The sequence below is a fragment of the Equus quagga genome, chromosome 16 (genome assembly GCF_021613505.1).
Source record: "Equus quagga isolate Etosha38 chromosome 16, UCLA_HA_Equagga_1.0, whole genome shotgun sequence".
Lineage (NCBI taxonomy): Eukaryota > Metazoa > Chordata > Mammalia > Perissodactyla > Equidae > Equus > Equus quagga.
Genome location: NC_060282.1, coordinates 49,117,937 through 49,144,378, shown reverse-complemented (window position 1 = coordinate 49,144,378; position 26,442 = coordinate 49,117,937). Strand labels below are relative to the sequence as shown.

The 26,442-nt window shown below is 38.9% G+C and overlaps 1 protein-coding gene across 2 annotated transcripts; it reads left to right on the top strand.

The window, feature by feature from the left end:
• The first annotated feature begins 10,152 nt into the window (after nt 1–10,152).
• Nucleotides 10,153–26,442, top strand: CLXN (calaxin). 2 transcript variants are annotated; one of them, XM_046641660.1, is made up of 7 exons: nt 10,153–10,352; nt 14,249–14,407; nt 15,044–15,148; nt 15,825–15,976; nt 16,253–16,357; nt 19,420–19,505; nt 26,368–26,442. In XM_046641660.1, exons 1-6 carry the CDS (start codon nt 10,295–10,297, stop codon nt 19,477–19,479), a joined length of 639 nt encoding a protein of 212 aa, XP_046497616.1. In that variant the 5' UTR covers nt 10,153–10,294; the 3' UTR covers nt 19,480–19,505; nt 26,368–26,442. The 2 variants fall into 2 exon arrangements, with proteins under 2 accessions (XP_046497616.1, XP_046497614.1); XM_046641658.1 differs by lacking the exon at nt 26,368–26,442 and having other exon boundaries at nt 19,420–21,933.

The following is a 26,442-nucleotide window of genomic DNA, read 5'->3' as shown; positions in this document are numbered from 1 at the left end:
AGGGGAGCAAAAGAGTAGAGCTTAGAGAAATAGGTCCAACTAAAGAGACTATCAACTCAATATAGATCGCTATATACGTAGATTATTATACATGAATTTCACGGTAATACAAACCAAAAACCTATAATAAATACACAAATAATTAAGAGAAAGGAACTCAAGCATAACACTAAATAAAGGCATCAAACCACAAGGGAAGGGAGCAAGAGAAAAAGAAAGGAACAAAGAACTACAAAAACATCCAGAAAAAAGTAACAAAATGGCAATAAGTACATATTTATCAATAGCTACTTTAAATTTCAATGGACTGCCTCCTCAAATCAAAGGGCATAGGGTGGTCAATTGGTTAAAGAAAACGACCCACATATATGCTGCATACAAGAGATATACTTCAGATCTAAAATCACTCACAAACTGAAAGTAAAGGAATGGAAAAAGATACTCCATGCAAATGGCAAAGAAAAGAAAGCTGGGGTAGCAATACTTATATTGGACAAAATAGACTTTAAAAACAAGAAACAGGGCCAGCCCCATGGCTGAGTAGTTAAGTTTGCGCGCGCTGCTTTGGCAGCTTGGGGTTTCACTGGTTCAGATTCCAGGAATGGCCATGGCACTGCTCGTCAGGCCATGGTGAGGTGGCATCCGCATAGCACAATCTGAGACACTCACAACTAGAATATACAATTATGTACAGGGGGGCTTTGGGGAGAAGAAGGGAAAAAAGGACTGGCAACAGATGTTAGCTCAGGAGCCAATCTAAAAAGAACACAAGAAACAAAGAAGGGGACTATATAATGATAAAGGGAACAATCCAACAAGAGGATATAACACTTGTAAATATCTATGCTTCCAAAATAGGAGCACCTACATATACAAAGCAATTATTAACAGACATAAAAGGAGAAATAGACAGTAAAACAATAACAGGAGGGAACTTGGACACTCCACATACACCAATGAATAGATATCATCCAAACAGCAGACCAATAAGGAAACATTGGCCTTAAATGACACATTAGACTAGATGGACTTAGTGAATATATACAGAACATTCCATCCCCAAACTGCAGAATACACTTTCTTTTCAAATACACATGGAACATTCTCCAGGACTGATCACATATTAGGCCACAAAACAAGTCTCAATAAATTTAAGAAGACTGAAATAATACCAAACATCTTTTCTGACCACAACAGTATGAAACTAGAAATCAATCACAGGAAGAAAACCTGAAAAGCCACAAATAGGTGGACATTAAACAAAATGCTACTGAACAATGATTGGGTCAATGAAGAAACCGAAAGAGATATCAAAAAGTACCTGGAGACAAATGAAAATGAAAATACGACATGTCAAAAGCTATGGAATACACAAAAGTGGCTCTAAGAGAGAAGTTTCAGGCTTACCTCAACAAATAAGAAAAAATACCACATAAACAATCTAATAGTGCACCTAAAGGAACTGGAAAAAGAAGAACAAACAAAGCCCAAAATCAGCAGAAGGAAGGAAATAATAAAAATCAAAGCAGAAATAAATGAAATAGAGACCGAAAAAAAATAGGAAAAACTCAATGAAACCAAGGGCTTGTTCTTTGAAAAGATAAACAAAATTGACAAACCTTTAGCTAGACTCACAAGGAAAAAAGAGAGAAGGCTCAAATAAATAAAATCAGAAATGAAAGATGAGAAATTACAATGGATAACTCAGAAATACAAAAGATTATAAGCAAATACTATGAAAAGTTATATGCCAACAAATTGGATAATCTAGAAGAAATGGATAAATTCTTAGAATCATAGAACCTTCCAAAACTGAATAAAGAAGAAATAGAGAATTTGAATAGACCAATCACCAGTAAGGAGACTGAAACAATAATCAAAAACCTCCCCCAAAAGAAAAGTCCAGGACCAGATGGCTTCCCTGATGAATTCTACCAAACATTCAAAGAAGAGTAATACCTATCCTTCTCAAACTGTTCCACAAAATGGAAGAGGAGGGGAAGATTCCTAACTCATTCTACAAAGCCAACATAACCCTGATACCAAAACCAGACAAGGACCACACAAAAAAAGAAAATTACAGGCCAATATCACTAATGAACATCAATGCAAACATCCTCAACAAAATACTAGCAAATCAAATACAACAATACATTAAAAAGATCACACACCATGATCAAGTGGGATTTATTCCACGGATGCAGGGATGATTCAACATCCACAAATCAATCAACGTGATACACCACATTAACAAAATGAAGAATGCAAATCACATGATCATCTCAATAGATGCAGAGAAAGCATTTGAGAAGTTACAGCATCCATTTATGATAAAAACTCTAAATAAAATGGGTATAGAAGAAAAGTACCTCAACATAATAAAGGCCATATATGACAAACCCACAGTTAATATAATTCTCAATGGAGAAAAACTGAAAGCTATCCCTCTAAGAACAGAAACCAGACAAGGATGCCCACTTTCATTGCTCTTATTTAACATAGTATTGGCAGTCTTAGCCAGAGCAATCAGGCAAGAAAAAGAAATAAAAAGGAGCCAAATTGGAAAGGAAGAAGTGAAACTGTCACTATTTGCAGATGACATGATCTTATATATAGAAAACCCTAAAGAATCCACTAAAAAACTTTTAGAAATAATAAATAAATATGGTAAAGTTGTAGGATACAAAATCAACATACAAAAATCAGTTGTGTTTCTATACACTAACAACGAAGTAGCAGAAAGAAAAATTAAGAATATAATCCAATTTACACCTGCAACAAAAAGAATAAAATATCTAGGAATAAACTTAACCAAGGAGGTGAAAGATCTCTACACTGAAAACTATACAACATTGTTGAAAGAAATTGAAGATACAAAGAAATTGAAAGATATTCCATGGTCTTGGATTGGAAGAATTAACATAGTTAAAATGTCCATACTTCCTCAAGCAACATACAAATTCAATGCAATCTCTATCAAAGTTTCAACAACATTTTTCACAGAAATAGACCAAAAAATCCTAAAATTTCTATGGAACAACAAAAGACCCCGAATAGTCAAAGCAATCCTGAGAAATGAACATAGCTGGAGGTATCACACTCTCTGATTTCAAAATATACTACAAATCTATAGTAACCAAAACAGCATGGCACTGGCACAAAAATAGTCACACAGATCAATGGAACAGAACCGAGAGCCCAGAAATAAACCCACACATCTATGGACAGCTAAGTTTCAACAAGGGAGCCAAGAACATACAATGGAGAAAGGAAAGTCTCTTCAATAAACGGTGTTGGAAAACTGGACAGCCACATGCAAAAGAATGAAAGTAGACCATTATCTTACACCTACACAAAAATTAACTCAAATGTATTAAAGACTTGAATATAAGACTTGGAACTATTAAACTTCTAGAAGAAAACATAGGCAGTACACTCTTCAACATCAGTCTTAGCAGCATATTTTCAAGTACTATGTCTGACTAGGCCAGGGAAACAAGAGAAAAAATAAACAAATGAGTCTACATTAAACTAAAAAGCTTCTGCATAGCAAAGGAAACCATCAACAAAACAAAAAGACAACCTAACAATTGGGAGAAGACATGTGCAAACCATATATCAGATAAGGGGTTAATATCCAAAATATATAAAGAACTCATACATCTCAACAACAAAAAAAACTAACAACCCTATGAAAAAATGGGCAAAAGATCTAAACATACATTTCTCTAAAGGAGATATACAGATGGCTGAGAGGCACATGAAAAGATGTTCAATATCATCAATTATTAGGGAAATGCAAATCAAAACTACAATGAGATATCCACTCACTCCCATCTGAATGGCTATAATTAGGAAGACAGGAAACAATAAGTGTTGGAGAGGATGTGGAGAGAAGAGAACCTTCATACACTGCTGGTGGGAGTGCAAACTGGTGCAGCCACTATGGAAATAGTATGGAGATTCCTCAAAAAGTTAAGAATAGATGTACCATATGATCTAGCTATTCCACTGCTGGGTACTTACCCAAAGAACACAAAAACACGAATGCATAAAGATACATGCACAACTATGTTCATCACAGCATTATTCACAATAACCAAGATGTGGAAGTAACCTAAGTGCCCATCCAGGGACAAATGGATAAAAAAAAATGGGGCATATTTACACACTGGAATACTACTTAGCCATAAGAAATGATGAAATCCAGCCATTTGTGACAACACGGATGGACCTTGAAGGTATTATGCTCAGTGAAATAAGTCAGAGGGAGAAAGTTAAATACCGTATGATCTCACTCCTAAGTAGAAGATAACAAAAATGACAAACACATACATAGAAACAGAGATTGGATTGGTGGTTACCAGAGGGAAAGAGGGGAGGGAGGAGAGTGAAAGGGCTGATTAGACACATGTGCGTGGTGTTAGATTGTAATTAGTCTTTGGGTGGTGAACATGAGGTAATCTACAGAGAAATCGAAATATATAGCAATGCACACCTGAAATTTACACAATGTTATAAACCAATGTTACCACACACAAAACACAGGATAACCATGTTGCTGAACCCTTTCTACAATTTTGAATATGGAATTTCCCTTCTTTATTTGCCTGTGTTTCTAGTATTACAAAGACAATGTCCCTTTGATGCTACTAAATTTAACCCCCTGTTAAAGATTAGATCAGAGGAGAAAGGATATTTTTAAAATATAGTTACATTTCTTAAGTGCTAAACAAAGTGTGCTCTGAGTGGCTCGGTTGGCAATTGTTATTTATTTATTTATTTTTTTGGTAAGGAAGATTGGCCCTGAGCTAATATCTGTGCCAATCTTCCTCTATTTTGTATGTAGGACACTGCCACAGCATGGCTGATGAGTAGTGTGTAGGTCTGCCTAGGATCCGAACTCGCGAACACCAGGCCATCAAAGTGGAGGATGCAAACTTAACCACTATGCCACCAGACCATCCTGGCAATTGCAATTTTAATGAAATGCCAGAAAATACATCACCAGGGTTTTCTCTGACAGTCGTCTCCAAGCAGTGAGAACAGAGCAGCACCTGCTCCAGGTACAGCCTGTCCTGGGACAGCCACTTGGTATATTCTCTGCCAATATACGAGACAAGTTAGAAGAAAAATATCCAAAATTCCTTCCTATGGCATGTCATAAATCTAGAACAAGAATCACAGAGAATTCGAACGCCTAAAGGATAATGTAGCCACTTTGAGTTTGCAGATGGAAACATGGCTTTGCTTAGATAATTTGAAATACCGAGAAAATATAAAAAAGTATCATGACACTGTAGATTGATACGTGACCGCAGTTTTTTGTAAGTCAAACATGGTTAATTTCTAACATTTCCATAAGGTTCAACCCATTGAAGAGGCTGTGTGTAGATGGATATCGACTTTAGTTTTGTTTTCCAGAATCACAAACATGAAGGACCCTTAAAGAAAGTGAAATCCAATTTTCTCATTTTAAAGCTTGTGTTTGTAGGATTAGGTATAACCGAAAGTAATTGAAAACCCCCAAATATCAACGGGATAAATGAGATAGAAGCTTATTTCACATTGCTGTCCAGGAGTGCCCACAATGTAAGGGACACAGCCCCTTCTAGTTTACCCCTCCACTCTGAGTGGCTCCAAGTCCCCAGTGAACCTCATGGTCTAAGATGGCTGCTGGAATTCCAGCCATTAAATACACAGAAGCTGGTCAGAGAAGAGGCTTACAAACCAGGGAGAGGTCAGGTCTTGGAGAAAAGTGGAAACTGTGCTACTGGGTTTGGACATTATTTTACAGGCACTGAGAAGGCATCTCAATATTAAGCAGAAGTAAGACATAGTTGGATTTGTGTTTTAGCTAAATCACTCTGGCAACCCTTTGGGTGGCTTGAATAAGCATGAGATGGAAGAAAGCAGGCTAATGCAGCAAAGAGGACAGTTAAAATGGGAGGTGCAGCTGTGTAGGCAGTGGGCACGGCCAACACTTTCTGAGAAGGTAAATGAGAAGAAAGGATAGAAGTTAAGACAATGACAAAAAGATAATGTGAGGTCAACAGGATTTTGACTTCCTTCTGGCTGTGAATAAACAGGTATGAGAAAAAAGGTAGCCTTTCTTTGGGAATAGCTACAGAAGAAGCAATGTCTTCACGGGAGAGGCAGGTTTCAGACAAGAAAGGTGGAGAGAAGGCTCTGTGCAAAGATGGGTCACGTAAGGTAAAGGTTCACAATTGAGGAGGGATTTGTTGAGAGCAGTTGAAAGGTGTTAGAGACATCTAGGCTAAGAAATAAAGTCTAATAAGGGGGTGAGACTACTTGGAGACAGGCAATTCTGGGAGCTTCCTTTTTCTCTAAGTAATCAAGAATGATGGAGGTGGGGAATGTGGTTATGAGAGCCTGGTCTCAAATATTCAGATGGGTACAGGTCATTTTCTGGTCAGCATTGGCTCAGAGGTCCAGGCAGTGGCCTCCGGCCTGGTATGAGAGGATAAGCCTGGTCCTGTTTGATGTAGGAGGCGTGTGACAGCTGCAGAGGGCCACAATCAGTACCAGAGTGCTATGTGGCACTCCAGACTCCCCTGGAAAGCGGCAAGCGCTACTGTCCCTGTAGTTATGCAGATAGCACGGTTTGCCATGACTTAGCCAGGGGTGCCCATGACCCAGCATTCAGTGGGAGGAGCCTGGAAGGTTCTACCAGATTTCTTGGTTGGCTCTGCAAGGCCTGGAGGAGCAGCTTCCCTATTCAACGTGCTGACATTATTGAAGTTGCAATAATTACTTACCACATGCCACATCTTAATTTATAACCTTGTAAATTACATGTAAGATATAAGAATCCTATCCTTAGTAAACCTTAGGCATTTGCCTTACCCTTCAGTCACTTGGTTACGGTTTAAGAAAAATCATCTAGAAATGTAGTAACACCAGTGAACATTGAGCACATATTTTGGGAAAAGGTATTCTTTCCCACTCAGCCTCCTTCAAAGGCCCTGCTGTATGTTCAGAAGGGCCCTCCCAGATTGGGTGCTGCAGGGGAATTCAGGGCTCATACCTGCTCAGGTGAACTCTCCTACTTCTCTCCCTTAACACAGACGATAGAACATGAACTGTGTGGTCAACCTTCAGAGGTACAGACAGATAGATGTTAGATACAGAGACAAAAATAGACATATATATCTAGGAAGAGAGAAAGAGAGACAACATGTAATTGACAGTCTAGTAGGGAGGAGAAATTAGAGAAAGAAAGTAATCACTTATTGTGACAAGTCCTAGAAAGGCAATGGTCCTGGGGCAGAGAATGAGGATGTGTAGGGACGGATTCACTCTACATAGGCAAGTCAAAACCTGTCTGAAGAGCTGCCTTTGGGGTGAGATGAAGAATATGCAGAAGTCCTGGGGCAGACAGCTGGTTGGCTGGAGGTACTGAAAGCAGCTTGTCACCACAGTGTAGCAGCACAGGGGAAAGTGGTAAGAGAGAGCCCTCAAGATTCAACCACCCAAATGGTTGGCTAAAATCACCTCCAAATTTCTCATCTCTATCTCTACAAAATAAAAATGATAAAATTGAATTTAAATTATGTAAATAACTAACCTTTATATTTGCCTTTTATTAAAATAACTTCATAATAGATTTGTAATATACTTGGAAATCAATTCTATGATATCATTTCCTAAACAGCTTCCAAATGCCTGCATCATAAAAGGTCCATATTAAGTAAAACACTTTCATTAATTCAAGGTCCAAGCTATTTATCATGGCAAAATTCCAATAAATTGTGAGTCAAAGGGAAGATTATTTTGCATATAAAATTAAAGGAAGTATTTATAGCATTAATAATCACTTTAAGGTACTTTTGTATTTACAAAAGCATCCATCACAAAATTGCTTGAATTTTGGAAAGTTCTATGATCATTTCATGCACAGTAAAAACTGTATATAGAACAAATTAAATGCAGTTTTTTATTATTCTATTATTGATTGATTTGATATGACATAACCGTTCAGGTTTGACTTACTCTGAAAAAGCCCTGGGGAAAGCAATCCTGTCTCTGCTCAACACAAATGACTAAAAACTACAAATAGAAATCTCAATTTGCCTTGAAACATGATTAGCTGACTCTGTCAGGCCTACAGTTAGTTTCTAAAGTCTAGAAATATTAAGTTCAAAAACTCACAAGAATGTAATGAACAACTTAAAGTTTACCGGTATGTTGACAAAACATGTCCCTAATAAATACCTTGTTTTCCCTGAGAAAGCTTTGCAAGAACTTTTGTAAGGTCAACTCTGCTGCCCACTGTCTTAGAGAAGAGCGTTTCACATAGCAATGCATTTGGAAATGTTTTGCTAAAAGAATAGAGGGAAAAAAGAACTCGGGGAGAGAGAAGAACAGGAGGAGGGCACCTCACAAAGTTTTCTTATCAAGTTAAGGAATTTTTGCCTTGTAGAACAGATTTGAGTCTTGTGTAGTATTATCCTTACATCATTTTTTCCACCATAAGGGGACACAGCTGATGGATCCTAGGCCTGAAGTTTGTGAAGAACTGATTAGCTCACCTATAGGTGCTCCCCAACAAGTTCCCTGTGTATGATCTCTGCAGAGATGCCTGGACACACCCATCAATGTGCTCCCCAAGACACGCCAGCAGGGCATCCATTCAGAACACATACGATGTGGTTCTTGACAAACCTACCTGTGTGAGACACTTGGGGCCCATGGCTACTCTTGGTAACTAATGACAACTGCTCTTTCAGCTTCTTCTCTTTTGGAATGAGCACAGCAACAGTCTCTATGAATTAAACATTTGCCACAACTCTGTAACATAACAAAAGCCACTAGGGTTTTACAGGTGAGTGTAATTAGAACAGATCCAGTCCTTCTCATTTGTTCTCTGTAATCTCATTAGAAATGTCACAGCTGCTAGACAAGAGGGCATATGGGAATACTATTTAACCAGAGAACTGTTGCAAACTCATAATCACTATCGTTTCATATTGGTTATCTGTACTCAGAGAATTTGCGTTAGGATAATACAGTCCCTGTCTTCACCAAGCACCCTTGACTCTGGTTTCAAACAGCATCCAACCTTTCATTTGACAAATGAAATAAGGGAGAAAATCAGAGACCTCAACACTGGAAGTCTTTCATTTTGGATTGTTACTCATGGTTGGCAGAATTTTCCTGCCTTCAGTCTAATGATGGCAGTATGTATACTATAAAATAATTTGTATTCAAAGGTATTTTCCTCTCTGAAATAAAACGTGGACATGAAGAATACTGTAGGTTTTGTGCTCTTGGCTGAGCTAACCCATTTTATTGCTGTCTCAACTCAAATATGGTGCCCCATCTGTGTTTAAAAAGAGCAGAAAGTCGTCCCACATTAAACATGTAAACACTATCCTTTGTTTGCTGTCGCAGAACCCATCTTTCAAATAACTAAAGAATCAATTTTTCTGGGATATTTTCCAGAAAAGCAAGATTGGGCTTGCCAAATGGTAGTTGTCAGCCTGTCCCTATTTGGGAGGCTGCCTCTTTAACTAGCTTCAACATTGCCCGTGTCTTTTCCAAGATTCCACTGACAGACTCCACTCCCACTCCCAAGAATGTATGCGGGGGGAGGGAGAAAAGAACTAATCCAAGTTCCTCTTCCTCTCAGTATAACATCACCCAAAACTTGAAGATATCTTGTTCCAGACTCCCTCCTGGCATCACAGCAAAAGGACCAAGAGTGGCTCAGCCCAAAGACCAAGCTCCTCACCTTCCTGCACCCCGTAAAATAATCGTCTGGATAACACACCTGCTAATGCTTGAAGCTCCTCCAAGTTCCCCCAGATCTCCCTGAAGCTTAAGGCTCGCTGGTGTAACATCCCTCACACAGCGTGCACAACATACTTTTATATCTTAATGATTCACGGTGCAGTCCACCCAAGGGGCTGTGAGCCCAAAAGACAGAAACCACTGAAAATCAAAACTCCGACATCAGCAATCAGAACACAGACTGTAACGAGCTTAGGCCGGACTGCCAAGTGGGGACCTCGCACCCCCACCCCAGGAGCCAATAGGCGGCCGGCCCAGTCGTTGCCATGGCCACGCCTTGTGTTAGGGCCACGTACGCACCCCGCGGGCGCCCGGAAGCCAATCGGCGGCCCGCGGAGGCGTTGCCATGGCCGCTCAGTGTTAGGGACCCCGCGCTCGCGGTGGAGACCCGGCCCGGCTGCTCTGGCCCACGGCTCGTGATGGTCCGGATCTCTGCGCGCCCCTAGTCGCCGGCCGCTGCCTGATTCCCTGAGCGCCAGGCATGAATCGCAAGAAGCTGCAGAAGTTGACGGAAACCTTAACTAAAAATTGCAAGCACTGTAAGTAAGAATCAAGTGCTGGACGAGCGGAGACTCGGTCAGGTCTCGTGTCCTGCCGGGTCCTAATGTCCGGTCTCAGTCTGCTTCCCGCCTCCCGAGTCTGTGTGCTGCTGGAGTTCCGTCCACACCCACGCCTTCAAGAAAAGTCTGGAAGGAATTCTCGGGGGTTAGTGCCCCGGGGCAGGCACCACGCCCTCCCATGATCCCAAGGACCAATATCCCGGCATCTAGTACCGCACTCCCACGCAGGCACTTGCTTCTTAAACCCTCTGTGTAACTTACTTTTCCATTATAGAAACGTGATTTCTACACCTACGAGACACAAGTGGTTTTAGCCTCAGACACAGGTGTAAAATAAGTACTAAAATCCACCAGACTCAAGAAAAGTAGCACAACCAAATACACCTGCTTTCTAGCTCTTTTCAGATCAAATAAACTGGCAGAGTCCAAGTTCTGGAAACTTAGCAAGAGATCCATAAGGAAAATGGTTATCAATGGCTGAGTGTCCTTAGGAAAGATGAGTTGAAGTGGCACAGAAACCTGTATCTCAGAGCAAAGAGATTTGTTTGGAAACCAAAGACCTCAGCAAAGCTAAACACATGGTGGAGAATCTTCCCCACTCTAGACTTCCACTTTCCGATTGCTTGTGGGGTTGCAAGGTAAAGGAGACTTTGCAGACGACAAGATCAGCCACTTATTAAAGCTATCTGCTCCAATCGCACACCCTAAAAGGCAGTCCTAGAATTTAATAGTTAACTTTAGGATTGTATTCAGACTGAAAAACAGAATTGTACTTGGGCAAGGAAGCTATGGATATGGTTTAGATGAGGAAGATGTTGTCTGATGAGCAAGCTTTTAAGTTATGTGCTGATTGCAAAACCACTGGCTACTTCAGGAGATAGGAGAAGCCCTATTTCCTAGAATATCCACATTGAGCAAAGAAGGAGGAACAAACATGTTTTAAGGTAGTTCTAGAGATTATTGGATCTGGTGCCTTCTAATCATCTTTAGTATCTAATGTAGTGAGTGGTAGGAAATGCTGTAAATAAAAGTTATGATGTGTATAGCATCTTAAACTTCTTAGAAAAAAGGCATCCTATAATTTAAGGTATTATTATGGTTATTATAATCTGATGAGAATTTTGTTCTGTTGTTATTTTTCTTAAGATACTTCCACGGGGCTGGCTCCGTGGCCGAGTGGTTAAGTTCGTGCACTCTGCTGTGGCTGCCCAGGGTTTGGATCCTGGGCGCGGACATGGCGCCGCTCGTCAGGCCACACTGAGGTGGCGTCCCACATCCCACAACTAGAAGGACCTGCAACTAACATATACAACTGTGTACAGGGGGGTTTGGGGAGATAAAGCAGGAAAAACAAAAAAAGATTGGCAACAGTCGTTAGCCCAGGTGCCAATCCTTAAAAAAAAAATCAAAGATACTACCATTTCTGGGAAAAGACCAGATCTTCTTAAAATATCTAGTTAAAATTTTGAATAAACAATACAATAACTGCTATACACAATGCTGAATTTTATTTAGTCCCTGTTCAGTTAGTTAGCAACATATTGCAAGCAGACATTCTGTGAATAATCAAAAAGTGAATGCATTAAAAGATAAGTGAAAATGTGTCAGGAAAAACAGTCAACTCTTTTGATTTTTGTCCTTACATAAAATTTTTAGAGTGAGCCTTAAAAACCTTGATGATTACAAGTTGAATTCTATAGAAATAGTTACAAGTCATGGACATTATAATTTTAAATTTCTTTAAACAGAGGACCTTTCCTGTAATGTCAGATTTCCCTTTAGTTGTCAGATGATAAACCCACCAGGATGAAATCGATAAATTTTGTAGAATTTTTTTTTTTCCGGAGAAGAAGAAAGTATCTTAAGTGATTGTCTAGTTAACCCACCATTCTGCAGATATGGTCCACAGAACACACTTAGACCAATCCAAGAAGATGAAAATCCATTCTTGAATTTCTCTTGATTTCATTTAGTATTGTACTCTAGAATTTAAGAAACATTTCAGCAAAAAAAGTTTTCTTATGGCTGATCTATGATCTTTCAGATAATAAATTAATCTAATATTCTTTACTTTTTATTACAGCTGAGATGGAAAAATGGCTTATCAACATCTCCACTGCTAGCATCTCATATATATGAACAGAGTGCACCGTTTTTCATGCAGACATTTTTCCCCAATTACTAACAGCTCGTTTTCTTTTTAGAGTTTTTGTGTGTGTGTGTGGTTAAATATATAGAACACAAAACTTACCATTTTAAGTGTACAGCTCTGTGGCATTAAGTACAAACATTTTATTGTGCAACCATTACCACCATCCATCTCCAGAACTTTTTCATCCATCCTTTTCAGCTGGAACTCTGTACCCAGTAAACAGTAACTCCTCTTTTCCCTCTTCCCCAAGCCCCTGGCAGCCACCGTTCTACTTTCATGTAAGTGAAATCAAACAATATTTGCCCCTTTTTGTCTGACTTATTTCACTCAGCATAATGTCTTCAGGGTTCATCCATGTTCTACCATGTGTCAAAATTTCCTTCCTTTTTAAGGCTGAATAATATTCCCTTGTATGCACATACCACACTTTGTTTATCCCTTCGTCCATCGATGGAAACTTGGGTTGCTTTAACCTTTTGGCTACTGTGAATAATGTTGCTATGAACAATGTCATACAAGTATCTTGAGTCCCTGCTTTCACTTCTTCTGGGTGTGTGTATACCCAGAAGTGGAATCACTGGATCACATAGTGTTCCTATATTTAAATTTTTGAGAAATTGACATACCATTTTCTACAGGAACTACTATTTTTAAAATTATAACTGTTATATTCCTTTCTACTATTTAATCAATTTATTTACTAATCATTTAATTTCTAGAATTTTCAGTGTTCCTCTTAAATTGTGGTACCCAAAACCAGAAATCACACTCAAGCCTGTCCTGATCTGTAGGATTAGTTGTGATTTCTTTGTTCTTATGCTGTCTTCTTTTATATGCACACAGGTTTTGTCCTTGTTTTTAAAAGTACGCAGCCATAATTTTGTCTTGTTTTGAAATAATATCTTCCCAATCTTCCATCTATACTTCATATTTAAACTTACTATTATGTTTTTAATGCCAGTCAATAATGCTTCCACCTACAAACCTCAGATGTGGATTGGAACACAAATAATTAGCTCAAGTATTTAAAACATCACCCTTTATGCAATTATGTGTATGGGCAAGTATGCATGTGTGTGTATATCCTATAAGTAAAGATTTCCTTCCTCCAGAGTACTACTGAATAGTTAAGAACCATAATGGGTGCTGTAATATGCCTAAACACTTCTTTGTTGGAAAATAGGTGATTCTCATTTCCAAAATCTGGGTTATGAATTAACTAAGGCTAATGTGAAATGAAATTTTTGCCTGGTTTTCAAAAGCCTGTATCTATTCCCAAGGAAAAGTTAAGTTGTAAATTTCATGAATACCTATAATCAAAATGCTGGGAAAAAAGTTACCATTCTTGAACATTACCATGCTTACTTTGAATCATACTTCTACTGCCTGGTAAAGTTTAAGACCTGACTCCATAATCATTATTCAGGTAACTTGGCTAATATTATCTTCTTTTTTTTCCTAAATGTGACTCAACTTACATGTGTTTAATATTCAGCTCCTGTTTAAGGGAAGGCTGTTTCTCTCATTTTAGTGGAGAGTCCTCTGTAGTGGCCATCCTCTATTGACTTAAGGATCATGTGTCTCAAAACAGGGTATTCTGTTGAAAACTACATATTTGATGGCTTTGCTGTTGTTTGTCTATAAATTCATTCCTGCAAAATTTAAGTTGGAAATTAAAGATTAAAATGTGTTTTTGTTATATCTTACTTTTACTCTTTCACAGTTGATAAATTTGAAGTGAAATGTCTTATAAACCTTTTCTATACCTTGGTGGGAGATGTAACAGAGCGGCAAGGTGTGGTCATTGGACTAGATCGTAATGCATTTCGAAACATCCTGCACGTGACATTTGGAATGACAGATGACATGATTATGGACAGAGGTAAGAAGAAATACAATATTCAAATGGGCCAAATCCAGCCATGACTCAAAAAAAAAGTTTCGAGTTTGGACATATTCTTGATAGGAAGCTTAATGTTCTGTAGTCCCAATTTCACTTGAATATAAAAATTTAATTTTTATATTTATATAAATTTATATTTTATATAAATATATATTCATATTTTGTATTTAAGAAGAGGACAAAGTCAGCTTGAATAACTAGGTTTCCCTTACTTTATATCAGAAAACCCAAAATATTTTTATTTATTTCAATAAAAATTAAGATATCATCCCGTCTATCATGTAATAGCATTACTTTTCTTGAATGAGAAAAATATAAAATTTTATATTAATATAAATTTAATATACCAATATATTTTTTAATATTTATTGATTAATATATTTAGAGTCTCAGAATTTACTTTGTTCCCACAAAATATGAAGGGAAAATGTGTAAGTTTAAATAAAAGCTTTTCAGTGTTACACTATTTTAGTTTCCTCCTTTGTCAAATGAGAATGTTGGACTATATGATCCGAAAGTTTTGTCTAAATTTTAAAAGTGAATAGTATCAATGTAGATACATTACTCAAAGTAAAAATGCAGCACAAGTGTTGTATTTTACTTCTCTCTTTTTAGTATTCCGAGGATTTGATAAAGACAACGATGGTTGTGTAAACGTATCAGAGTGGATTTATGGATTATCACTGTTTCTTCGAGGAACTTTGGAAGAAAAAATGAAATGTAAGGTTTCAATTTATCCTATTGGCTTGTATATTATGATTAACATATCTAAAGAATTTAAATCAGTGTTCTCTAACACCACCAAGGAAGTAGATTTGTCTGTTGGTTGGTTGGTTTGAATCCTCGTTAGCCTCTTTTGTAGAGCAAATTCAAGTCAATGATAAGGGTTGAAAAAAATTAATGAAAAGGAAAATCAAGAGATTCTGAGAAGTAATTCATGCCAAGCAAGACTGCATAGGCATAAATTACACATGCTAATTATACGCATATGCATTTACATACTAAGGTATTAAGTATTTTACATATTTCATTACTTGCATTGTAGCCATAAAAGCAGAGAAAATTGATTCAAATGTTCTGATTTTTAATTAATTCCAACGAACTCTGTTCAAGAGTCATATTTCAATCAGTTTTCCAAGAGTTTCAAGGTGAAAATGTTCAAGTATTATTCTTTGGCATGCTTTTTCATAGCTGAGCGTAAAGAGACTTTTTCTAAGGATTGGTGAATATATTCAATAGGTATACATTAAGCATTTACTATGGATATTAGATTGCACTAAGGCCTGTGGGGTTGATAAGAGCATCAACAAGGTAGACCTTGGCCTTGAAAACTTTATCAGAGCAAATGTTACCCTAGTGATGGTATCACATTCATAACTGGTTATTTTTTTAAAAGATTGCTTTGAAGTGTTTGATTTGAATGGTGATGGATTCATTTCAAAGGAGGAAATGTTCCACATGTTGAAGAACAGCCTTCTCAAACAGCCATCTGAAGAAGACCCTGATGAAGGAATTAAAGATTTGGTTGAAATAACACTTAAGAAGATGGTAAATATGGGTAATTTAGAGTTTTATATTGAAATTTGCAGGCAAGATATGGCATAGAAAATTCAAATTATTGTAACTGTCAGTTTCTTGCTTGGTGAAATAAAACACCTCGATTGTGCTCTTTTATTACAATGTTAAAAGTTCTTTTCAGTTTCACTATTTAGTCTCTTGTTTGCTAACACCTTTCTTCTATTAACATTTGACCATGAAAAAGACAGTACGTATTTGCACTAAGTATTTTACATGTTGACTGACATATGACTGGTCACCTCCTAGGACCATGACCATGATGGGAAGCTGTCTTTCGCAGACTATGAACAAGCTGTGAGAGAAGAGACTCTTCTACTGGAAGCTTTTGGACCATGTCTACCTGATCCAAAGGTAATGATAGTACTTTCACTGAACAGTGACCAAAATATAATGTAGGATCAACAACCCAGGACTACTTGGTTTGGTGAGTTATGGGTCAGATGACTCACATTCACCCACAGAGAACAGCTTCTTTTTTTTTTAAGTGTATTTTATTTTATTTATTTTTTGTTTATTTATTCTTTTTGAGGAAGATTAGCCCTGAGCTAACTACTGCCAGTCCTCCTCTTTTTGTTGAGGAAGCATGGCCGTGAGCTAACATTCTGCCCATCTTCCTCTACTTTATATGTGGGACGCCTACCACAGCATGGCGTGCCAAGCGGTGCCATGTCCACACCCGGGATCTGAACCAGCGAACCCCCGGCCACTGAGAAGCGGAACGTGCGAACTTAACCGCTGTGCCACCGGGCTGGCCCCGAGAATAGCTTCTAAATAGAGAAAGCCCACTGAAGAAGAACCTGGTGGTTCGTTTCATAGTACTATTGTAGCCCAGTGCTGTTTCTTTTCATTCATTAACTTATTCATTCATGTAAGAAACAATTATTGAAGCTTAATGTGTGCCAGAAACACGGATGAAAGGCTCAATGACTGCACTCAAGGGCTAATATTTTCCTGGGAAAAGCCAACAGGAAAATAATTACACAACAGGGTGATAAATATTACTATAATAATAGTTAATGACTTGTACAATGCTTCATCTATGCTAGGCAGTGTCATAAGCACTAAGCCATATTGCCTCATTTAATCCCCCTAACAGCCCTATGAAGTAGGTAGTATTATTATCCTCATTTTGTAGGTGAGGAACTTCAGAGAAGCTCAGAGAGTTTAGGCAACTTGCCCAAGTACACTCACCAATTATGGAGTACTCTGGGTACCCTGGTGCTAGGTCCATAGTAATATGTATAGAGTGTGGTGGTGTAATCAAGAAGAGAGCAACTAAACCAGCGTATGGAATGGCTGGTAGGACAGGGAAGGCTTACTTAGGTTTTTAAGGACATAATAGTCAGCCAGGTCAAAATGGATAAGAACAGTCTAAACAAAGGGAATGACATATGCATGAGAGAAAGAGAGAGAGAGAGAGAGCAAGAGATACAAATGAATCTGTATTGGAAGAGTGTTTGGTGTGTATGAGACTGATGATGAGGTTGGAGAAGCACAGAAGGGCCAAGTCCTTTGGATCATGGGGCTTTGATTTTGTCTTGAACGTAATGAGGATTCATTGGAAGATTTTAAGCAGGTGTAGTGATGTGATGTATAAATATCACCATATACCCACCCCCAATCTCTAGTCTGTATCTCCAGCTGCCTATTCAACATATCCAAAAGGTAATAAACTCTTGGTTTTCCCCCAAAACTTGCCCTTCACCCAGTGTTTCCTATTTCAATAAATGACAGCCCCGTACACTCAGTTGTTCAATCAAAAACCTAGCAGTCATTCCTAATTTGTGTCTTATAACACTATTAGCTACTCCTTCAAAATATATCTTTAAATGTAGCCTCTTCTCCACATGTCCATTGGCCACCAACCTAAATCAAGCTGTCATCATCTGTCACCTAGCCTAGATCATTAGCTTTCTTGCTTCCACTGTTGTCACTCTAATGACTATTCTCCACAGTATCTAGTATATTTAAAAAAACATAAATGCTATCACGCCCCTCTGCTTACTCAAAGCCCTCCAGTGGGTTCTGAAGTCTGTACGGTGGCCCCTTTGTCTCTGTCCAACCACATCTCCTACTATCTCCCATTTCTCTTGCCCCTGGAGCTACCCCAGCTGCCTCACTGTGCCTCCCTAGGTGCCTTTACACTTACTGTAGCCTTGGTCTAGAACGTCCCTTCCCTAGACATTCACATGCCTCAGATGCTCACTTCATTCAGTCTCTGCTCAGATGCCATTGACCATCTTAATTACTCCTCCCCCCGATCCCCTAACCCTGCTTCTTTTTTCTTCATTGTTCTTATCACTACATAGAATATATTTACTTATTGTCTTTCTCAACACATAGATGTAAGCACCCTGAGGGCAGGAAGTTGGTCTTTTTTTCTGCCATATCCCCATATACCTTGTATAGCACATCGTAGGTGCCTAGTAAATGTTGAGTGGATGGATGGATAGATGGATGGATGGATGGAAGGACAGCTAGGTGGCTAGATCTCAGAAGTGCCTGATGGAGAGTTCTGGATGTCTCTCCTCCCATCTGCTCAGGAACTGATTCATCATTTGCCTTTATCTTTACCCTCTATCTTCAACCTTTTCTCTCACTACTAAAACTTTCCTATCAGAATTTAAACAGGTTGAAACCTGTCCTATCTGAAAAACAGAACAGAAGGAAGAAAGAGAGAAAAAGGGGAGAGAGAAAGAGAGAGAAATAAGGGAGGGAGGGAGGGAGGAAGAACAGGAAAAGAAAGGAAGGAAGGAAAGAAAAGGAGAAAACTTAAGGTAATTCCACACCTATTTCTATTTCCTATCCAATGACTTTCTTTTTCAAGACAGCTAAGTATCTTGAAAGAATTGTTCATATTTGTGACCTACACTACCATTGCTTCTTCCTGTTCACCTCTGAAACTGCTCTTTCAGTGGTCGCTTCCCCCCCCCCCCCCCCCCTTGTTAATAAATCCCAAGGGTTCAGCTCTTGGGTTCTTGTCTTACTGAACCTCTTCTCTTCCCTAACTCCGGCTCTCAGTCCAGCTTCTCCTGCTTCAGGAAGCATCTCTGCTGCCCACTGCAGCCTGGCTCTGACATAATTAGTCCTTCTGGACTCCCCAAATCCACTGTGTGCTTACCCTATTGCAGCCCTCATTGCAGTGAATTAAGCTCTCCAGTTTCTACCACTGGGCTGGAGGCTCCTGGAGAGCTGGGTCACATGGTCTTGCTCATCTTTGTCCACTCAGACCAACATTGTGTTTGGAATATAGTCAGAACTATCCCTGTCTGTGAGTGAAAAATGCATGAGCATCACAAGTTCTTGATTCCTACCCTTCTTCAGTTATCTTGTGTCTCTTTGAATATTAAGAGTTTGCTTTGTTATTCCTTTTTTTGGAAGTCTGTACTAATTTGAGCACTTTTATTTTACAGAGCCGGATGGAATTTGAAACCCAAGTATTCAAAGATCCAAATGAATTCAATGATATGTGAATACCTAAGTGTCTGTGTTGTCTCAAGTGAGTAAATAAGGAGGCGTACACGAATTGTGTATTTTTTCTACTTAGCTCAGAAAGATGGTGTTAAATGTTTGGGAGTGTTTAGGGTTAGGGGATGGGGTTCACTTATATATATCATTCAACTTTAGTATAAGATACAAGTAAAATAGATGGAAGACAAGAAGTTCCTTATTAGATGCTGTTGGGTTTGGCAAGACAAGTTAGCATTGCTAGAGATATTTTATCATGTAAACTATTGAAGCACATAGCTGTCATAAAAATGTTTGTATTAATGGAATGAATAGAAAGATTATAAAATCATGAATTATTAGGGCAAATATTCATGTCAGAAAGATGTTGGGTTTTATGTTTAACAATCATTGAAACTCCTGAATTTCCTTTGGAGCAATAAATAATTAAGATGCCCTCAAAAGAATAATGAAGTGGGCATTTAGCATTTAAACACCTTTCTGCTAGGCATTGAGGGGGATTCAGAGAGATGAAAGAAACATGGAACCTGTTTTAATATGATCTATATTATTGTTTGAGACTTTGCCATCACCGTGTGACTAGACTTGAAAGATCTGAAGACAGGGGTCTCAGCGTACCCATCTGTCTGTTTGTCATGGCAGTTAGTACTGTCCTCTGCACAGAGTGGGCCTTCAATAAATACTGTGGATTGAAAAGCACAAAGTACCACAAGATCAGTCTAAACTCTCAGTGAGCAGAGGAAGTCTAAATTCTCGGTGAGCAGAAGAGGAAATTGCTGTTTATGGGGTTTAATGGATAACACATGGGTACAGCTTTCAGTTTATCTCTGGAGTCATCTCAGTTGCCTTCTCCCATTGCAGTTGGTTGGAGAGACCCCTCTCTGTTCTGGCTCCCTCTGTCTCTCCACCTCAATCCCACTCTTCATCCCCATGCCCCCACCTGGATGCACCTCAGTGGCACCCACTCCCCCAATCTGGGATTGCCATTGTTCCCTCCTTATAGGGATCTATCACACTGTGCTCCACTGGCTATTAGCTCATGAAGATAGACCTGCCTTCCCCTCTGCTTCCCACTATCGAGCAGGTGCCTCTGGGCATAGGATGGAAGTGTGAGAAAGAGAAGGCCTAGTTATGTTCCTCTGAGCTCCTATTTACCTCCTTAGTAAACACATGCAAGCAGCTAAGAGTGGTTGTACTCAGACATCTCTTCTGTCCATATGGAAACATTGAAAGGCTGCTTAAAATCCCTTTTGTTACTAGAAACATATTATTAAGTTCAAACAAAAGAGTACATATATGTAAAAAAAAAATGGACTGTTACAAATAAAGGGAGTAAGCAATTCCATGAAATAAAGGATGTTTTACATCCAAATATTTTCTTAAAATTTTAGATTCTTACATAGATGGACTTTGACACAATTTTTCTATCTTGAATAAGTATAAATAATGCAACATACAATGCTTTTGATTTTTTAAATTTTGTTTTTCTCATTACAAAATAATAGAGGTTCACTGAAGAATATTTCAGAAGTTTAGGAAATTAAAAAATAAAATTAAAATATTCATTAATATTCTGGTATAGATTCTTTCAGGCTTAATGCACTTGTAAATATACCTATATTTATGCACAGAGTATCCCTATATTTTTTAGTTGATTACACTGAAAATGCTCTATTGTAAGCATCTTTTTTATGTACCACTCTCTCAAGAACATTTTCTCAGGTCATGGAATATTTGTCTACAGCCTGACTTGTAATGGCTATGTGGTGTTCCATCATGACAGACCATTAAACCACTTCCCCGCCATTGGCATTTCTGTTGTTCTCACATTTTTGCTGTTATAAGCAATTCCCAAAATGAACCCTCCTTGTGCATAAATCTTTTCACATGCATCATTGCTTGCTTGCTTACATGTAAGTTTGTAAAAGTAGGAATGTTGGGTTAGAGGCCTGCATAATTTTGAGAATTCCAGCATATGTTGCCAGATTACCCTCTGGGAAGGCCTACTGTGTCTGATGCATGAGAACGCTGACTTCCCTTCCCTGTGGTGCCCCTTCCTTTGACTTCTTTGCCAATATCATGGACCATAACTGACCATGGTTTTAATTTGTCATTTAAAAAATTAATCTTATACAGTTGTATCTAAACTTTTTATTGTAGGTTGAGTAAAAATTGACTTCCGTGTGAATAACTGTTTGTTACTTGATGTTATTTAAAACTAAAAGATCTGTTTTGAAAAAATTCTGAATATTTTTTGTGAAACTTCAGATAATGTCTGTACATGAACATAAGGACTTGTGAGCTCTGTTCAAGAGCTTCCCCTATATTATAGAACACACCCCCTCTGCAGCTCCTCCTCCTAATCTGCCCAAATCATTTCCTTCTGCTACTATATCTAGATTTCCGGAGTCTCTTAATTTCACTACTGTAGCAACTCATGAATGATTTTAACACTAAAAATTCACTCAACTTAATAGCAAGGTCATCTGAGTACCTTTGAGGAAGAATTTTCCTCCCTCTTACTCTGAGCTCAGTAGCTGCTCTAGGCCTCAGCTCCCCGCTGCCAGGCTCGCCCTGACTCTTCCTCCCTCTGAGTACAGCCAACTGTGCTCAGCCCTGTTTCTGCCTGCCTTTGGGGCAGCTGGGTTAGGACTACAGATGAGCAGGTATAATTTGGAAGATTGAGCATAGCCTCCCTCTCACTGGCTCCTCAAAGAATTGGCTTCGCCTTCTCCTTCCAGCATGCAGAAAGCCTCTGGGCCCCTCTGGGAGAGGTGAGCATTGCCCTGCAAGCAGCATGGAGAGATTCTGTTTGGGAAACAATCAAGTCCTTTTTTTAACTACAGGATTTAAAAACTACCACTGAAAACTGGTAGTCCTGCATTCTTAACATGTGAATATCTTTGGGTACAAGATTGCACTTGTAAGAAGCCAAGCCTGAAATTGCTCGCATCATAAAATCATCCAAAATATTCACTAAGTTCTCACTTTGTGCTAAGCCATGGGGGTTAATATATTCTAAGTCAGTTGCCCTGCCATTGCCTCATTCATAAAGTAGAATGAGGACTCTATGCCATGCGATGGCTCTGTCACCACCTATCACTGCTTGGATTTACTGTGACAGTCCCTCTCCTGCCCTTCTCTACCCCCAGAAAAAAACCTTATATCATTTTTAATTAATGGATATTGTTGAAGAGAATATAGTTTCAAAGTCAAATACACTTTGAAACTATAAAGACAGCCATGTCTGGAAAATGTTCCTCTGAGCTGCTCCTTAGATTGTCCATTTTTCCTGACAGCATTTTATCTAATTGTGTCCGTTTCCTCACAGAATCATCCCCTAACTCTCCCACAGTCATCCAGAGCTGATGGTTAATTCTCACCAAATGTGGCCAAGAAAGGGTGGGAATTGCATTTGACATGGAGAGACTGTAATAGATACATAATAAAATAGAAATTTAACCCGTACATGTGTTAACCACAATTCATCAAATTGTGAGGATTGGTTGGTAATATTTCAAAATGAGGCAGAGGTAATCTATTTGTCTTTTCTGGTTTAGTGACCACCCTCTCTGTTAGAGTGAAGAAGATGACCTCTTGAAGTGTTTTCCAGTCTCAGTTACCACTGAAGGAGGAGCCAACCCAAATATATACCAAAGTAAATCAAAGCCCCTTTCTCATGAGATATATGTATCTCAAGGAAACTTGCTCAGTTTCACAGGGAGAGCAGAAAAGGAAGGAAGTCTAACCATGAAATATCCTGAGTGAAACAGCATTCTTCTCCATTGGAAATGTCTTATCAGAGTGCCGTTACTCTGCACAGCAATTCACTGCTCACAGTTCCATCACTGGTAATTTGTGGCTTTATGTGTACCTCATGTCTCCTACCTAATCCATCAGGAAAATATTCCTCCCCCTAAGACACACATCCTCTTGTTTATTTTTACCTCCCTCCTGCCTCTTCAGCTCCACACTGCCCCTATTATGTGGTCCCAGCCTGACTCACTCAGAGTTCCCTGCATGAGAGGCTTGTCAACTTAAACGGTATTTGAATAAATTGGGCGAAATGCAGGCCATCCTCCCCCTAACCTGAGGTGCACCTTCCTGTCTCCTGTCCCCATCTCCAAAGTCTTCATGTGGACCAAGGGACAACAGTGAGCCTGAAGATGGAAAATAGCATACAGGGAAGCAGAAGAATTTACAGATTCTCTCTGCAAATGGCATTCAGTCACTACCTCCTGGTCGGAGCAATTAGCCCCAAAGCACAGGGCAGTCCAGAAGATTAATTAAAACTATTCAGTCAAATCTTCTTAGTGAATCCTTCAGAAATATGGTAGAGTCAGAAAGTGGAATAAAATAATCCCCATAATCTCAACAATACATTATTCAAAAATCCAGGGAACACTTTTGTTCAAGGTATTATGCTAAACACTACCTTCATTATCTGGCTCATTTCTCACAACTATCCTAAGACGTAAATGTAAGCATTACTTACCATTTTCATCCTACAGATTGAGGAAATTCCTCAATGTCCCAAACTGTTAAAGAGCAAAGCCAAGATTCAGACCTCATCTAGTGCTAATGTTAAAGACCTTTCTCTGAAGCAATATCTATTCTTCTTGCCATCCATACTCCCTGAAGCCTGGAGTAATTGAGAGCTCCAGCTTCCTGAAAAATATTCAGATAGCCCCTTGAAGACTACCTGGTGGTGCTAGGTAATTGATACGTATGTGAGTGACACCATTGATAACTCTCTCCAGGGCACTCTTTTCATCTGAAACACCTTGGAATTTTATTTCTTTAGTTAATGTTTCCAGTTTGGATGTAAAGGTATCCATCCATACCAACAGGAATCTGGATGTTCAGCTGGGACCTTGTCTTGCCAAGAGTCCAGATGTTCACGAATGGTGGCTAGGCTGTCAGACTCTGTGGCTCCAGGATCAGCATGGGGGCAGGAGAAGTGAGATGATCTTCACGTGACCATGGAAGGAGAGAGGAGAGGCTGAAACTGCTGACAGTTTGTGAGGAGAATGGCAGAAGTCCTTCAGGGAGAAGGGAAAAAGCCTGGACTCCTCAAATGGAGAAGGACAAGGAATGTTTCTTTGGGCCATCTTAGGCAGTGTCAGAGAAAGACTTCTGTGTGGAGAAGAAGGAGATGCCAGTGATAAGAGGCCATGTGATCAAGCGGCAAACACAAGATATTATGATATAGCACTTACTAGGTGCCAGTAACTAGCCCAAGGATGCACAACTAGCAAAGGGGTAGCTTGGATTTGCTGCCCAAGCCCCTAACCATGTTCTCACTCTGACTGCCTCTTATTTTCACAAAATATCACATGGCCTTGCACAAATCACATGAACTTTGAAGTTTGATATAAGTGAAAAGTGATTTATAGATTGGTGGAAACCATAGTTTCCAAACTGGGATGATATTGAGAGTAGAAGAAAATGCTAATAATTACATCAGTGCGACATAGTCTGGGGTTGTCTCAGGCAAAGCAGTACATATAGTCACCGTGTTCATAGGCTTTAAATTATTCCACAAATCACAGTTCATGTAAAATGGGAATAATACATACTCTCTTTGCCTCCATCTCACAGGGTTTTTGTAAGAATTGAATGAGATAATGTCTATGATACCATTTTGTGAACTGTAAAGTATAATATAAATACACAGATTAATATATGTGTGTGTTAGACAGTGAAGTGTGTGCCCTATCTTGGAGTGTGCTTGGGTTCTTAATAGGAGCTCATATGTAAGGATTAAATAAGAACATCAACACCCTAGAATTGAAAAACCTTGGCTTCTGGGTCCTTCCTTGTGACCAAATGTGCTATATTGCTTACGTTACTTAGCCAGTCAAAGGAAGTTGGAGGATATCTCTAAAAATATCTTTAATAATCTAATGTATTCAGAGAAATGAATCTCATGAAACTATGATAAAACCCCAATGTAAACATTACTAGAATTTTCCTAAATATTAGACTCTTGGAGTTAGTATTACTGAAGTTACCCCTCCTATTAACACACGCACGTACACACACACAGATCTCCCTCACCACAAACTCACAGACATGCACATGGTAGTTTATTCCATTTAACAGACACTTTGGAGTTCTTTAATTTCTCTCTTCTCCCATCAAGATACCACTAATTCTGAAGTAATCGGCGCCATTCTACTAATAACTATGGTCCTGCCCAACCACATTCAAGTCTTAATGTGTCTGCTGTGCTGGCTCTAAGATGCTAAAATATTAAAGAGAAATTAACAGGATACATGGTTTGTATGAAAGCACAGAAGTCTAAAATCCCATTGAGTAAACATTAACTTCTATCCAAGTTATATGAGCTCCAACTAGCCAAATTCATAGCTTGGTCGACTTGCTGTGTTCTTAAATTGGATAGTGTAAATTTGACTAAGTGAAAGCATGCTGCTTGCCTCTTTGAATGTCTAAATATTACTTGGTGCTGTACTTTGATTCATGTAAATGCAGAAAAGAACACCGCAGCCCTAGGAATTATACTCAGTCATTAACTAGGAAGCGAGTGCACCCTCCTTATTTCCAAGGACCCTGAGAGTCATCCTGTTTGAATTTATACATGATCTGTGCATGCTATGACATCCACTATCTGCAGAACATATATAGACGTCAAAAGGATATGCAAAAAATGGCATTGTCCCTACCTACAAGAAGCTCAAAATTTAGAGACCAGAATTGCTGTTGTCTTGTAAAGAAGAAGAAGAAGGAAAAGGAGGAGGAGAGGAGAAAAGAAAAAGATTAACTGAGTAGGGGCAAAAGTTTGCATGGCATGAATTTTTTTTAAAACAGAGAAGTAAGTGGGACAGTTAAGGGGCGACAGAGCTTTTTTCCCTGTTTTCATATTATTACAGACAATCAAATGGCAGATGTAAGAGTGACAGCCTCCCTTTGCAGAGTCTGTTGTGAAGTCAGTGGAGTGGAGGAGA

Excerpts from the sequence above, each read along its gene's own strand:
- CLXN (XM_046641660.1), top strand. The coding sequence starts at position 10,295 with ATGAATCGCAAGAAGCTGCAGAAGTTGACGGAAACCTTAACTAAAAAT. Across the intron at positions 15,977-16,252 it reads AAATAACACTTAAGAAGATG|GACCATGACCATGATGGGAA; the intron begins GTAAATATGGGT and ends GTCACCTCCTAG. Across the intron at positions 16,358-19,419 it reads CATGTCTACCTGATCCAAAG|AGCCGGATGGAATTTGAAAC; the intron begins GTAATGATAGTA and ends TTTATTTTACAG.